Here is a 16355-nt window from a genome sequence, read left to right on the forward strand (position 1 = left end):
TTGTAAAATAAGCTCAACAAATTTGAACATTTTACTATTAGTAGTCTGATAGAAACATTGGTTGTCTTATAGGTCCAGAATGGGAGACCCTTGCACCCAGAATGGTGCAACACGTTCATTGTGGAATACTGTACAAACACAATAACATATTCTAGTAGTCAGCAACAATGTTTATATCATCTGGCATTCATATTCATATTGGTGTCGATTAGCTCCACTGCCACTCTATTTTGCAAACTGGGCTGTAATCACCTCAAATTACACTCTGACTACTCAAACACTGAGTACACAACTACAGGGAATACAAATGTAAAGTACACCCAGGCTCAGTTACATTTTACTTATTACAATACATGATTTTAAAATAGTATGAAGACAATTCTGTGTCATTCACCCCAATCTTTCAGTAACTATGGTGGGCAAATTTAAATTCACTCAAAATATCAATGAATAAATAAAACTAAAAGGAAAATGCTCATGCTTGTCCCTGGCAGTATCTTGCCATTTGGATAGATTCAAGATTAAATTCTTTGGATCATAATTGTACATAATTTGCATTATTTCACTGTAACCTCATTTATACAATCCCTGACCATTTTTTTAAACTTCTGATGTTTAAAGAATTCTTGTACCGTGAATGTGAATCATTATCATTTCACGTTTAGGGTTAAATTTGAATCCCCTTACACGCCATCATAGGATGCAAACCTAGCCTTAAACCGAGTGGCTGCAGTACAAATACTGCACGGTTCGCAGTAAAGTAAAAGGACACATTATCGAGGACTGAAATTTAAGCAGAAATAACTGCAGTTGTCTTTCTATGACAGCAGTGACAGTTTAAGAGACAGATGAGGGAATAATATGTTATTGGACATACGCAGGCAGTATCGATCAGTTGTATTGATAAAAGTCTGGTTGCAACCTGTTCCTGTGGAGTCTCTGCTGGTCTTCTCTGCCTGGCTGTTTTGCTTGAAAGAAGATATTGTATGCAACTTTATAATTTTGAACTCTGTATCTTTTTATAAACCAATCAGCCGCATTCTTAAAACTAACAGCTCCTGCACTGCATACTGGGAATTATCCACAAGACCTGCTTTTTGAAAATGCTCTGATCCAGTCTTCCCAATCTGATTTATTGTTTTTCTCTGCATTTTGTTTTATAGAAGTAACTACAAACAGAAGTAACAGAGAAGCAGAGTTATGTAACATTGCTGTTTGAACCCCTAAAGCTCCTGACTTCTAATGCTAAAATATTATTACATTGATTGGATACTTGCTAGATAATGTAAACTGATCTCTGACCGGACGTTATAGTGCCTTTCTGGCAAGAAAATTTCTAATGTTTGGAGATAAAATATTATAAATTATATCTATAAAACACTGATATAGGTTGTTATTTTGCCGACAAGCACAATGCATGTGTACAAATATTGTAATAAAGTGAATCTGAGCTAAATCTACCTTACCAGCTCAGACTTACACATCATATTACTCACCTCCGACCTGACCATCATCTCAGGGACTGTGTGTGCACAAGATGTTTCTCATTCTGTCTCTGCAGAATGAGAAGGAACAAAGAAAAGTGGGAGTCATGCATTTCATGGTTTGTGTATCCTTCAGGCCCTTGAACATATTGTGAACAAGAACATAGGGAAATAATTGCAATAGTCCCACAACATATTGCTTTGAATCCGTGAACTTTAACAAATGTGCCATACCATGGAGCCTTAAGAACAGATGGAAAGTCATCAAACTAAGTTAAGAATATCGAGTATAAACACTTTCACTCTCTCTGCACGATCACTGGTGCCACCTCATGGACTCTAAAACACAATCCACCTCACATGCTTTGGATCAGATAAAGACCACCACAAGGAATATTATCCTCAGAAGGCCCAATTAAATATTCCTCGCTCTCAGAATGATCTTGAAATGTGTCTTTGTGAAATTGTAAATATTAACCTTACATTATGGCACAAATAGTTTGCATCTCCTCACTACACAGTGAAAAGTCAGTATGTGAGCAAAAGTGACAAACAGGTGAACAAAAACTCAGATGCTTGGTTACAAAGTAGAAGAAGTGACTGTATGTGCATCTATCTATCTATCTATCTATCTATCTATCTATCTATCTATCTATCTATCTATCTATCTATCTATCTATCTATCTATCTATCTATCTATCTATCTATCTATCTATCTATCTATCTATCTATCTATCTATCTTAAAATGGGTGTGTGTAATAAAATCTGTGTAATTCCTGAATGGTCAAAGTAACACATTCATCTAACTCCTTGAGTGTTGTCTTCACTTTGCTCATATATTGAATTTGTTATTTTTAAATTTGCTGTGTTGGTTATTTCTATTGTTCCTAACTTACTTTTGTATTACAGAAGAGCAGCTCACAGTTTGTAAATTGAATTTAAAAAAAAATTCCTTTACACTGTATTTTTCTGTGAGTTTCATTTGTATAAGTTGCTCACTAATGCAGAGAGGACAGACAGCGGCTGTCTTGCTGTGTAAGCACGTTTTTTATGTCAAAGCATCAGGTGTGAGAGAGAAAAACACCTACTAACTGCACACTACACAGGAGGATCAGCATGCATCACACAGAGCAGCAGCCTTCTTCTTCTCCTCTCTGCTCCTGCTGGCTCTGGTGATGATGATGATGATGATGAAATTAATAACAGCAGTGAAGTAATTGGATTTTAAAAACTGCTCAAACATAACCTGAGGAGCTTTGGTTCCGTTGCCAGACATGCCCAGTGTTATTTAGCTTGTGAGTAGGACACGCACAGTGACTGTCCCTGTGTGAAAACTACAGAGAAGAGGGAGGGGGAGCTGTATAAGGAGCTATTCATGCCACAAAGCAGAGGAGGGGGAGACCCTGAAGGACAAAGTCAAACTCAGAGACACTTTATTCTGACATGACTCAGGTTTCCATATTTATTGCTTATTTAAGTTTATTTAATACAAAAATTGAAAAGGTGCATAGACATGCGGATGGAAAACTGTAAACATATATTTTCCATTCATAGACAATCTACTCACTGTCTGTTTGAGTTGATTTTAAAGGTGAAAAGATAAAATGAAAACATAAAACATATTTAAAGACTTGCTGCTTTTCTCTTTCATTTTCTTGTAAAAAAACTTTCAATTCTGGACTTTTGGTCAGACGACTGAAATTGAATTATTGAAATTTGTTACCATTTCCTGATTTTTAAAATGAATGATTAATTAGTTAATTTACAAAATTCCTAATTGTTCAAAACATATGAATAGTTTTACAGCTCGGTTGTAAACATTTGTTTGTATGAGCTGCTGACGAAATAAAGTTATTGCATATGTTTAGTGAGCACTGATACTGTTGGTATTTCCTCAGAGAGCTGTGTTTCAGAAACTAGATATGGAATAAAAACTACAGGCAGCTAGAAGGAGGATTTGGGCTCCAAGGTTATATTGACCACAGATGATTCCTCTTAGCAGATGTCCCATTAATTAGACATACTTACAGATACAGACACCTTCTCTTTCTTTTTAATTGATTTTACTGCCTATTCACTGTGATGTTATGGAGCTTTTAATGTAATATTTATCAATATTTTAAAGACCAACAGTAAGACAGGCAGTTCTTCTGTTTGTCCTTTACAGTGGCACGGATTGACCCTCATACAGCAACACCGTCTCCTGGCCCCTGATAGGTGGTTAGTTCTCTTCAGTGGCCTGAAGACACCAGCAGGTGGTGGTAATGGTAAAGGTGTCAGCTTCAAAGGTGCGTTAGAGATGCAGATTGCAACAAGACAAAAATCAAAATAAAATAAATAAATAAAACAAAACCACCAAAAAATAAAAGAAAAACCCCACACACATTATCAGTCTACTTAAGATTGTGTCATGGAAACAGACAATTTGTATCAGAAATGATGTTGTTTCTTAATTTACCTGACTTTAATACAACTTCCATTAGAGTGGAGAAAACAAACCTGTCACTGGAATATTAGGAGCTCTTTTGATGAGAAGTCTCCTCCATGCAACTTCATTTACAATATACTCTTATGTTTAAAGAGATTAATCAAGGCTCCTACCAACGGTTTGACCTGCAGTTCTAGTGTATATTGGAACACACAAAAAGTCTTTTTGTAAGCTCCTATGCAGGAAAGTAATGCAGTTAACGTCAACATGTTAAGGTTAAAGTTAACATAGTCCAGCTACACTGGAATTTGGACTTTGAGTGGTAAAGATACTTTGAAGGCGAAAATGGTTCTTAATGGCGATTATCTAGCAGTACACTCTCCCCCCAAACCCCTCAGTCCATTCGTAGGACGACAGACCCGCACTTCTCTGTTCTTCCGGGGGGTGACGCCAAAATCCAAAGACAATTTCATAATTGGGGGGGTCTCCAGCTCTGACTGTGTCACATGGAAGCACAGTAGCTGAGCCGAGGGGATGCGAGCGGAGATGGAGTGGGCTTGAGGGACTGTGGAGGAGAAACCTGGCACTTGGAGATAATATCGGAGACACAGCAGCTGCTGCAGCAGCAGCAGACGGGCAGCTTAGACACTCCCGTCTCCATTCTGGCTGGCTGGGAAGCGGAGGAGCGCGGACAGGGCGCACAAGGGGGTCAGCGGGCGCTCAAACGATGCCACATGCAGTATGCTGCATTCCGGTTTTGTGAAGCCCGAGAAAGCCCAGCTATCGCCTTTGACTGATTATGTTCGCGGGGAGCGCCTGGTCCGAGTGGAAGCAGAAACTGAAGGAAGCGACCAGGGTTGATGCTGCGCCTCCCCAAATCTCTGAGCTGAGTGAGTACAGGGGAGCTATAGCGCAGTGCTTGCTGCCCGTGGCTATGTGACAGGCTGGAGACAAGGAGGGAGGGGTGGGGGGTGGGGAGGGGGGTCATTCCTATGTGCCTATAGATTCAGCTCGATAAGCTGCACACGCAGTTGGCACACAGCACCCTTTATTCATCTAATGTAGTGCACCGCTTTGCGCGTTCGTCTTTGTGTTCACCCCGTCTTTTCTCCATTTCCCCAGGTCATATATTTAACACAGACACACACGTGTGCGCCCACCTCAGCCTTACTGCATTGGCTTTTGTGATTTAAGCCCCAAACTAACGGCTTCATCTGAGAAGCTGGTGGTGATTTGGCGAAGAGAAGGCGCAGGATGCCTCCAATCGCGTGTTTTTCCCCCGGTCGACTGGGAAGCATAAAGATAATTAACGTTAGACCTTCCGTTAACATTTGCAACCTCCACCCCCACCCCCTCCATCCTCCCTCACTCATTGATAGGGGGTGTGGGGAAATGGCTTTGTCGCGTAAGTTGCCAGCTGACCTCAGGGACACAACATCCTTTACTATCCTCACTTTGATCTGGAAATGAATCGGAAACGCTTTGATGATTAGAGGAGGACAAACGGAGGAAAGAAACCATCTCTGGCTCCAGGCTTTGATGAAACAAAACCACGATAAAAGCAAAACGCATCAGTATGAAATTTTTCATAATCTATCCTCCACCTGTACGGCTGTTCTTTTAAACCCCCAATCACACCCTGTACGGCTTCTGTGCCAACATTTGAGTCGTGGTTTTTTTAACCTGTTGTCACCAGCATCACTGCAGTTTAAAGTGTCACAGCCCAGAGGCGCGGCGAGCCGGTTAGCCAGCAGCTGAACGTGTGCCATGATCATGAGCCACAAACATACAACCTCCCAGAGCCCTTCTTTATTTTAGTGAAAGGAGACAGGAGCCACAGTGTAAAAACACAGTGCTGATGATTCCTGTTTAACCTCCAACATCTCTGGTGTTGCTCACCAGCCTGTTTCAAGGTCCCTCACTTTGCCACAGCTGCTGGAAAGGATGCGAATCATGTGATGGCAAGAAATGATTATTATTCTTTAATTTGCTTTGTCAGACGGTGTTTGTGTCAGAGGCAACATACATCCACAGCCTCTTCCACACGGGCTTCAGCTTTCTTCCTCACAGGGGCATGGTTAATCGTTGTTGCAAGCAAACATTTGACCTAATTCACATTCTCACACAATAGCAGTCTCCTCTCCCCCCCTCCACATCTCTCTCTCCCTGACACACACACACACACACACACACAAACACACACACACATACGAAGCTGTTATTTGTGTCACACAGAGGGTGAGGTTTTTGGTCCACATGAACTCCCAGGTGGTTTATCAAAACCTGAGCAGATTGGCAGAGAGGATGCTGCTGCCTGGCTGATCTCTGGTTTGAAAGGAGCTCACGTGTTAGCAGTAATAATGAACACACATGTAAATGCAGTATTTCTATAAAATGAAACCAAATGCATGTTATTATTTCTCATTTGATTTCAGGTTTCATTAGCAGAAAATGTGCATTTTTTTAACAATTTCCATATTATCTATAATCAATAAATCAATATTATCTATAAAATACGATGGCAGTGTATGGTAGTCAGCATCTTTTGAAAAATGGATAATTGTTGAGCTGAGATCCAAGTCAACAGGTGATTTATGTCTTCTGTGCAGCAACTGAGGATTATTTCCTTGATTGACCACGTCATATTTATTTCAGATCATTCTAAGAAACAACAGGGAACAGTTAAAATTCTCCTATATTTTCTGATGAACAGCCCAACATCCAAAAATAATAAATGTTTTATAATATAAGTGAAGACAATGTGAGAAATTGTCCCATTTATGCTGGGAACCATGTGAGTTTTTGGCAGTTTTAATTGGAAAAGGACAAATGATCATTTGAGTAGTGGCACATGTTGAGTTACTTGACCAATAAGTTAATTGTCTTATTTTTGCAGCTCATTCATCTATGTACCTAACATAATGTGTCATATAGAGCTTGGCCTTTAGATTATTAATCAATTAGCTTCTCAACAGAACAAACTTCAAGTTCCAGCTTGTTGTTAGTGTGTGTGTCTGTAAATTCAGATTAGGCTTTTTGGAACTGCAATGGGCATTTTTAACTGACTGCTGTTTCATTGATTAATCAAGAAAATTGACTGATAATGAAAATAATGGTAACTTGTAGTATCAGTGTTTTGTGTGCCCACTGATTCAAACAAGTTGCCTTTTGGCCTGTCATACATGGTCAGGGACACACCTGGCAAATCTGCACCTGCAGGTATTCAAGGAAGCGCTGGTAGTTTGTACAGCCTCTGTCCTCCCCTTCCTCATGGTGACTGAGGAAGGGGAGGACTCTGTTTAGCAGGCGAGCAGCCAGTGGGGGGCCATTTCTTGCTCTTGCTCTGCATGTCCATTTGGTTGGCTGAGACGAGGCAGCTCTAGGGCCAGAGATTACACTGCAGTGCTGAGGTGTCACTCTGGCTGAACACCGCAGGCAGAGGCAGGGGGATAGAGGGAGAGAAGAATGGGTGGGGAGGTGTGGACACACTCAGTGAGGCGGGGAAGCAAAAAGAAAGCAAGGTAAAGAAGGCTGGGTAGTCTTGTTGGGAAAGACGACAGCGTCTTCTTATCATCTGCTTTCAGCATCTTCAAACAGCTGCCACTGAACTGCCTCACACGTCTCCCTCCTCTTCTCTCTCCTCTCTTTTCCTCCACAACTACACCTTTCCCCGTTCTTCTCTCTCATTACCCTCTCCATCTCCCATTCTCTGCTGTGAAGTCAGCACAGATGAGCCACATAGCACTCGGAACTGTGAATTAAGTGACCTTTGCCTGACACTGTAGGTGCATATGGTTCTTCCACTCTAATGTAGTACCCTGGATACTCACTCAAGAAATGTCTTGACTCAAGATAAGCCCTGGTGGTTGGGTTGATGTAGTGGCATTAACAGCACAGTCGATCATGTTTGGCATGTGTGCTATAATTGTGATGGACATGTTGGGCAAACATGTTCACTGCTGCACTCTATTTAGACATGCTCAAAGAGGGCGAATTATTACACAAGGCAAATATGGAACTTACAAAGAAAACAAAAGGTAACACGCAAAGAATCACCAAGACGTCCGTGTATGAAATGTGATGCTAATTTGGTTTCACGATGAGAACAGTTGGGGTCAAGTCTGAATCTGCTAAAAGAAATGCAAATCCCCCAAAAGGCTGCAACACATCTGCAGCCTGACAGGCTTCTGTAACATGTTTAATTAAAAAAAGCCTGATAGCTACTAATAATAAACTGTGCATACTTTTATAGAGAAAAGGGAAGATTCAAAAGGATGAGAAGAAAAGAGCGTTGAAATCACTGTAAAAAAAATTGCAATGCAAAGACCTGCACCGCCAGGATTTACTGTGCTGATCAGGCTGTAACTGTGTTAGTGTCACTCATGTTTGACTTGAGGGAAGGCACCATTTGTAAAAGCCTCATCACATTCCTCTTTCTTTAGCTGTGTAGCTTGTGTATAATTGTACTGTGGTCCTGTAGTATCCATGGTGCTGTAACATTTGATGACTAACTGGGGCTTTTATCACTACAGCATCTTTTTAATAGCCTCACTAGCAGCCTGTTTGTTGACTGAACCTTTTTGTAAATTGATATGAAATTTAGTGATGACATTGATGGCCTGCAGAGAAAAAAAATTCTAATGAGTTTGATGATCCTTTGACCTTTTCTGTAGCATCACCCCAAGGGCAAAGATAAAACATCAAGTAAAACATATTAACATACAGATTGGCACATTGGTCATCCTTAGACTTAGTAATGTGTCCATGTCCCCTAAAACAAAGCAGCAGTATTGAGGAGTCTAAAGCCGTCACTAAGTGTGAAGATTAAAATCCTGTATAGAAGGAAAATATTTATGTGTAATCCCATACTAAAGCACAAGAGCATGCAGCATAAAGGGAAGTAGACTTGTAGCTGTAAAGTCAATAAATACACGAGAATCATTTTGACAGACATGTACAGACACTAAATCATCTCTAAGCTTAAGTTCGGCCAGACTTTGGACAAAACCAGCCAGTATGTTTCCTGCGTCTGGCATTCGGTCTTGTTGAAAACACATTGTCACAGTAGACAGATGGTGTGATCTGACAGGGATTAGAACAAACTCATTTGTTTAGTCTTTTTGTTAAGGCTCTGTGTTTTTTATTGTTTATTTGAAGCACATTATGCTGCCAAATGTGACACTGTCTGGTGTGCGGTAAGGAGTCGAGAAGGAACAGTTCTAGAAAAACGGTTCTGTCTGCTTGTTCTGCATTCACACTTGTTTCCTTCATGTTACTCTTGCTGCTGGCCTGTTCAGCTTTGTTGTTACTCCTTGTACCTTCTCAATATGTATGGTTACTCATGTTGGGATGGTTAGAACCATATAAAGTTTGAATTTACCCGCATGCCCCATAGCAGCTACCTGGCAAACACATCAGCACTATGGAACTTGATTTCAGATATTTATTTACTTTGGTCGTAAAGAAGCTGTATTGAAGTATTAGTGTTGTGTTGCATTGCTTTGCTCACTTTTATGCTAGATGTAGATCTGGATGGCTGAAATCTTTGTTGCTGAGCAGACATGCTGTTGATGTCTATGTAAGTGTGACACACAAAGCTCAATAATCCCTCAAACAAGGTAAAGCAGAAAGCACATGCCGGAGGCGTAATGTCTGTTCACCGCTTCAGCACCGGACGGTTTTTCTCCCTTTGCCTCACTTCAGTCTGCTGCTTTCCTTTAGTCTTTCTCACAGTAAAATGTTTACTTGTGGTTCTCCTGCTTTGTTAACCGACCTAATGTTTTGTAAAGGTTAGATCATTTTGTAATTAAGCACCACTCTCTGCCTTGTCACTGCAGATCCCAGTGAGACCGTGGCACTTCTCTGCGTGCATGAGTGTAAGGGTGTGAGTGTGAGTGTGTGAGAGCAAGTGAGCGCCAGCGCTCCCACATGGCCTCCATGCAGGACGGGCTGAACATCACGGCTCCTCCCTACGGCAAGGTCCTGCTGCTGGGTGCTATCGCTGCTGCCTCAGCCTTCGTTGTTACGATCCTCATCGTGGTGCTCTGCGTGGGCTGCCAGAGGTGAGAGCAGCCACACCGCACATTTACACATGTATAGACCAATTGGCATTTGTTGGACACCTACACAAGCATGCACCACTGGTGGAAGAAGCATTTAGGTCTTTCCATAAATCTTCTAATCTTTACTTATGTGATTGGCCAATATGGGTGGGACAACTTGTTTAACCCTTAATAATGAGCTTTAATTCATTATTCTGTCCTTTGATTTCCATCTGAAAGTGTAGTGGAGGACAAATACAAAATAGCAGAAATACAAAAAAAGAGCTTAAGTACTTCAAAACTGTTCTTTTGAAGTAAATGCCCACCACTGCCACGCACATTATTATGCAGATGTACTCTTAATGTCTCTCATGTGTGCGCAGTCATAAGATGACTCAGCCACACACGCACAGTGACTCAGACATAATCTCTGTACACACACACTCACACACACACACAGACATGCATCATTGTATGTCAGTGTCAACTTATATGACAAAGCGGTTGTGTTTACCACAGGAAGGGGAAGACCCACAATGTTCCCGGCGAAGGTGGAAAACACCGTCTCATGGACATGGTAGGTATCAGGCAGCACACTCCTCAATGTTTTGTTTGTATTTCAGCAGAGGTAGCTGAAGCAACTCCATTCACAGGGGAACAATATCGTTCAGAGGACATCTCTTCTGTCCTAATTAGTGTTTAACTGGCCCCGTGTCTGTGTGTGTGTCTCCGTGTGTGCATTGCCAGGGCATTCTCAAGCAGTCGAAGCTGCGGTCCATCAGTAAATCAGACACTGAGATGAACAAGATGAACTGCAATGGCAAAAGTGAGTGCATCCTTCACATACAAATCCTGACCTGGGGTCTATGTGAACAGTTTCTCAGTGTCAGGAGGTGAAAACCTTGTATCGCCTAAATGTCCTGGTTTTGATTTACCTGCATGACAAAGAAATTTGTCATCGTTGATGGGGATTTGTTTCCTGTTCTGCATGGACTGAAACATTTTTCTCAACCACTTGAAGAGCACATAATCCAATCCTTATTGCAGCACATGAAAACCACAAACAGAGCAAATCACATTCAAGGTTTTCAGCAAACGACAATAATGCTGCTTACGAAATAGCACAAAAGGAAAATCAATTAGAAATAGTGGCAGCACATCAATAGCTTGCCAAGTAAATGCATAAATGCACAATTATTTAACTATACCATGTCCTGGTTTAGAATTGTCTTTAATAATTAATGCTGGACGGCACAAAAACAACATTACCCAGGACTGGTACATGTACAGCCACGCATTCAGTTGTCCCCAAAGTGCAATTAATTTCTCCATATTTTCAGCATCCGATCTGGCCCTAAATCCAGACGAAATCTCAAAGATCCGGTACATTTAGAGGAGAAATTTACCCTAAAACAGAATTCACTTTTACATTTACACCTCAGCCTCTTTCACTCCACTGTTCAATCTTGATTTTTGAGCACATCTCTTCTTCAAAGAGCAAAAATCACAGAGCCAAGAAAAATCCTGGAGTTCCATTAATGACGGTCAACAGGGAACTGTGTTTGTGGGCACTGTGACAGTAGCGTGAGAGGGTTTGAAGAAATATAGCATATGTCCTGCTTCATTTCTGTCCTGCTTCCACTGCAGGGGAATGAAGCCAATTTGGATGCAAAATCTCAAATATCTACGTCAGTTCCAAGTTTACTGTCAGCTCCAGATTTTCTTATAACAGGGAGAGAATTATTCATGTTATAAACTGCTCATTGAACTCTCCAGTCCAAGAGGAGTGAACGTGTGTGAATTCTGCTTTATGGTGGGCATCGGCTGTATGGACAGTAACAGCAGCCTGTATGTGCCTTGCAGAGGCATCTAAAAAGAAACGTCCAGCGAGCATGGACCTTCTGCTGCTGTCAAGCCGCCGGTCTAATTCTGACCTTCGTTCTCAAGGCAGGCAGCTTCCCCAGATCCCCTCCGGGACTGGAGAGGACGGAGAGCACACTTACTCTGAAGTGGGCCGACGTTCCTCCACCACACGTACTGACGATGCCCTCTACGCCATGGTAGGCAGGGCCGGGCAGACGGACACGCCAGCCCCTCCGGCCGTTCCAGCCAACACCCCAGCGCCTCCAGACCCAGACGGGGATGTGGAAGGAGGGCTGCCCGAACCTGAGGCCCAGGTCATGTCGCCTCCTCACCCTCCGGAGACTGCAGAGTACGCCTGCGTCAGGAAGCTGAGGAAGGCCGACAAGGCACCCCAGAAGAGGGACAGCGGGACGGACATGGGCGAGCCGCCGGCACCGCCTCCACGACACGCCCCGCCGTCACATCCCGCCCCTCCTCCGCCACACCCTCACAGCACAAAGTTGCCCCGGAGAAACGTTGAGGCCTTTAACGTCCCATCATTCCCAAAGGTTGGTGGACTTAAATGTTTCAAATACAGAGGAACTTATCTTTTTATCATGTCTGTACCAAATGTGAAGTGAGACCCAGAAGCTTTGCATCAGTACTGGTTAAAATAATTCGCCAGTTGCCTCAGAACCTCATGGCGACTACGCCTGGACAAAATTTGTTCCACAAGAAGAATCTATGAAACAACTTTGTTTTCTCACTTTAGGTTTTATATACAGTAAATTAAACAGACAAAATATAATATGTTGGCGACCTGGTGCTGGTTGGTTTCTAACTTTTGACCAAGCCAACCTGGCAGGTTCCCAGTTTCCTGTCTTCATTCTAAGCTAAACTAACCATGGCTCCAGCCTTAGCAATAAATATGACCTGGTTTTCAAATTAATACAACACTTTTGTGGTGCTATATGTTTCTCACATACTGCAACCTTGGGGACATTTATGCCATTCAGAAAAAAGTCGAGGCTACATATTTTTCCTGGACTGAGGCGCCTTAGAGGTCGGTTTTATGGGCTGCAGAACGTATGATGACGGGACTGTGAGAAGACATGTACAGTTAAAGGGGGTTGTTAGTGGTTCTCTGTGGACTGACTGGAGCAGTGGAGGAGCTTGTACAAATAGAAGTAGATTCACTCGATGTCCTGATCACTGGCAGCACTGGGAGTGTTTTACACAGACAGTGTAAGATTCTGTTTGACCCATCAGGTGTGAATAGTCCATCTGTTCTAAATGTTGTGCTCAGGTTTCTTTAGACATGTGTAACAAATTCTCTAGTTCTCTGTCAGCACCCATATTACAGTAATATCCAGTTTGTAGTCCTGGTCCAGCGAGCAGGATCCAGAGAGTTATTTCTGTCAGATTTCCTGTTGACGCAGCAGAAGATCTGCACGGTTGTAATTGTGCTAATACGGCAGTTTTCCTTGCACTTGGCTACCTCATGCAAGGTGTTGTGATATGTTAGCACTTCTGTAGCAATTTCTTTGCAGTCCGGTCAGTGAGCAGTGGTTATTTGTGGAAGAGTTTTCTGGGTATGTGGGTATTTCTGCTCTCAGCAGTGTCATCTCCATATGTTTGCAGCAGCAGGAGTGTAGGCAGACTGTCTGCTTTTACTGGGGATATAAAGCTTTGCGCTTCCCTCCAGGTGACAGTTGGAGACCATTTGCTGCCCTGCGTGAGGTCAGCGAGGTTTCGCTGTCTGCTGTGACCCGAGTTCAGTAACACACACAGTTTACAGGCTTACATGTGTGCACAGTCTGCTCGCAGGGCTGTTCACCCCTGATTTTCTTGTGGATGACGCAACATGTTGAAATTGAGTCATCCAGAATATAATCACATGGCTCCTCACGTTTAAAGCTCCACCTTCCAGGGAAAATCTTTTCAGTACAGCACAAAATCCATCAAGCACATGTGTAATGGCAGCTCTTTGCTACAACACCAAAAAAAGTTTTTATATTTAAAACATTTCCAAGGCCAGGCACAAATGTGTGACCAGCTCAGGCTCAAATAATACTGTGTTGTTCTGTTGACAGGAAGTGATGTTTATGGGCAATGGAGAGCAGTACATCTGGAAGCCTCCAGAGGAGGATGACATGCTCATGCTGCAAAATAAAGCTTTGGCCCCATTGGGTGCTCACACAGTGGAGAATATACAACCGTCTGCTGCTGCGGTGAGCAAAGACTCTTCAGTCTGTACATCAACCTGCCTGTTGTATTTGTTACTGCACTATGTTCCTATTTTCAATGTCACCCTCTAAATGTACTGTTGGGTAGCATTAATATTAGACGAAACATTTTTGCACATTGTTTTACAGTATCACTTACAGGCCCAGCACTTTTTGAAAATTGTATCCGTCTTAAATGTGTTTAATGCAGCCACAGTTTGCAGCCCTCATGTTCAGTGTTGTCATTAAACTATTTTGTGACTTCTTGTACCACCACAATGGACAGATATGAGTGTGGTAGGTCTCATCTGTTGTGTACTGTGTAACTTTAAAAAAAGAAAGTAAGTATATTTTTTTTCCCAAAGTGTTGAACAATTCAGTGTATCATCTCAGTGTTGTGTTGTTTGACTGCAGGTGGCTGAAATGTACTCGAAGGTGTGTAAACCAGGAAAGAAGAAGAGGGCTGTGCCAGGTTCTCCCCCAGCCAATCCTGGCTTCCGGACCTTGGGTCGTGGTGACCGGGACCGAGACCGGGATGGGGGGTTTAGTGTAGTGGTCAAACCCCAAACCTGGGCCCCTCAGGAGGGCAAAGCCGCTGGAGGGCCCCTTGACGACCACTGCTATGAGTCCATCGGGACAGAGGAGTGCGATCTGGCTTATGAAAACATGGAAGGTGGAGGCGGCTGGAAGCGAGAGAGACCTCCCAACACATGTGCCACCCTGCGGCCGAGAAGGAAGAAAGCCCAGCAGCCGTTACAGCAGCAGCAGCCCCCTCCACCGCCACCCACGCAGCAGACCCCCAAATTACAGCACCTGCCCACCAAAGCGCTGCTGCTGCCGGGGGAGAACCTGTACGAGAGCATTGGCGACTTGAAGCAGGGCTCTGCCACCTCTAGCACCACCACCATTTTCACTTTCAATGACGGCATGGAGATGTATGTAACAGGGCTCTGAGGTGGCGGCTGCACTGTGACCCCCTTTCCTTCCAACACAAGGAGCTGAGCTAACACCACACGGAGTGACGGCTGAGCCCCTGTCATGGTCACCCACACATACTGTTTACATTCAAGTCATAACATCCTGCCTTTCACAGGCTCCAGATGCCTTGAGGCGATAGCATTGATCTGTTATGACCTGGACTGAATACAAAGTCCAATCTAGAAACCTTACAATGAATCCAAAGGTAGTGAATAATAAGTGAGCACAAGACCATTGCAGAGCAATCTGTAGATGATAGTAGCACTTCTATTTTACTGATACACATGTGCAAAGCACAATAAAGAAAAAGCCTAAATTCTTCCTCAATTCTTGCGGGTAAAAATAGTCATTTATCTGGTCCTAGAAAGACTCCTATTTGGGGAATATGCACAGCATTGTGTGAAATCTTTTGGTAGCACTTAGTCGTTGACAGGCCTTCCCTGTAGTTGGACAAGATGTGATTCAGGATGGAATTGAAATGATATAAAGGAATGGATTACTAATCAAAATACTTGAAAGCTCAGGGACCAAGTAAAACAATTCTGAGAGTATTAAAACAAAACATTGCACACATTTTCCATTCTTCAAAAAGAATAGACTAATTTAGACCATTCTCATTAAAAATTAAAAAAACAAAAACAAAAACAAAAAACAAACGACCAGGTACTTCCCTCTGTCATGTTTTGTTTCATCTCACACGGACTGAACACTGTCTCCACTGCCGTCTGTAAATGAAATGTTTTACTTTGTTGATCCTGTTTCTGCACTTTGCCTGCTACAAGTTGCATGCTGAAAAAGAAAAAGAAAAAAAAAAGAACAAAAAAATCAAGCTCTGTCATGTGGTACCTCTATATGAATGTTTTTTCTTTTCTATTGTTGTTGGTTGTTTATTTTTTATTTTTTTATTGTGTTGCTTTATTTCTCTGTAGAGCACAAAGCCAGTTAGTGGAAGGACGCCTTTGGCTCAGTGGGACTCTGTGCAGCAGGGAGGAGTGTTAATTTTCTCTCCTCTTGTGCATCCAAAACACACACACACACACACACACACGCACGCACGCATGCACACAGACACACACACACTGCACATAAAACTAAAATAAAGAGAACTGCTCGAGTCCTAAAGGTGGAGACAGGCCACTCATAACCCTCGACCCCTCCCAAACCCCCCTACTCCCCCACCCTCCCTCTCTGCTCAGTCCTCACTCATATCCGTGGAGCGTACATCTACAGCAGAACTGATGTGTATAGGTAAACGTCATGTCTCATCATCACTCCATTGGTGAACCCTCTCTCTGTTATCAGTGTTAAAAATACTGCAGAAATGACAAGAATGAGAAGCTAAGGGGTTTGTCAAGC

At 42.7% G+C, this 16355-nt stretch overlaps 1 protein-coding gene across 4 annotated transcripts; it reads left to right on the forward strand.

Annotated features, from left to right (window-relative positions):
- The first annotated feature begins 4287 nt into the window (after positions 1-4287).
- Positions 4288-16137, forward strand: si:dkey-70p6.1 (uncharacterized protein LOC570575 homolog). 4 transcript variants are annotated; one of them, XM_067526575.1, is made up of 7 exons: positions 4288-4803; positions 9751-9975; positions 10474-10531; positions 10714-10780; positions 11818-12365; positions 13890-14027; positions 14436-16137. In XM_067526575.1, the coding sequence occupies exons 2-7, from the start codon at positions 9842-9844 to the stop codon at positions 14973-14975; spliced, it is 1485 nt and encodes a 494-aa protein (XP_067382676.1). In that variant the 5' UTR covers positions 4288-4803; positions 9751-9841; the 3' UTR covers positions 14976-16137. The 4 variants fall into 4 exon arrangements, with proteins under 4 accessions (XP_067382676.1, XP_067382675.1, XP_067382678.1 ...); XM_067526574.1 differs by having other exon boundaries at positions 4290-4803; positions 10702-10780; XM_067526577.1 differs by having other exon boundaries at positions 4293-4803; positions 11902-12365.
- The last annotated feature ends 218 nt before the right edge of the window (positions 16138-16355 follow it).

The sequence above is a fragment of the Channa argus genome, chromosome 13 (assembly GCF_033026475.1).
Source record: "Channa argus isolate prfri chromosome 13, Channa argus male v1.0, whole genome shotgun sequence".
Classification (NCBI taxonomy): Eukaryota; Metazoa; Chordata; class Actinopteri; order Anabantiformes; family Channidae; genus Channa; species Channa argus.

Excerpts from the sequence above, each read along its gene's own strand:
- si:dkey-70p6.1 (XM_067526574.1), top strand. The coding sequence starts at position 9,842 with ATGGCCTCCATGCAGGACGGGCTGAACATCACGGCTCCTCCCTACGGC. Across the intron at positions 10,781-11,817 it reads GATGAACTGCAATGGCAAAA|AGGCATCTAAAAAGAAACGT; the intron begins GTGAGTGCATCC and ends TGTGCCTTGCAG. Across the intron at positions 14,028-14,435 it reads TACAACCGTCTGCTGCTGCG|GTGGCTGAAATGTACTCGAA; the intron begins GTGAGCAAAGAC and ends GTTTGACTGCAG.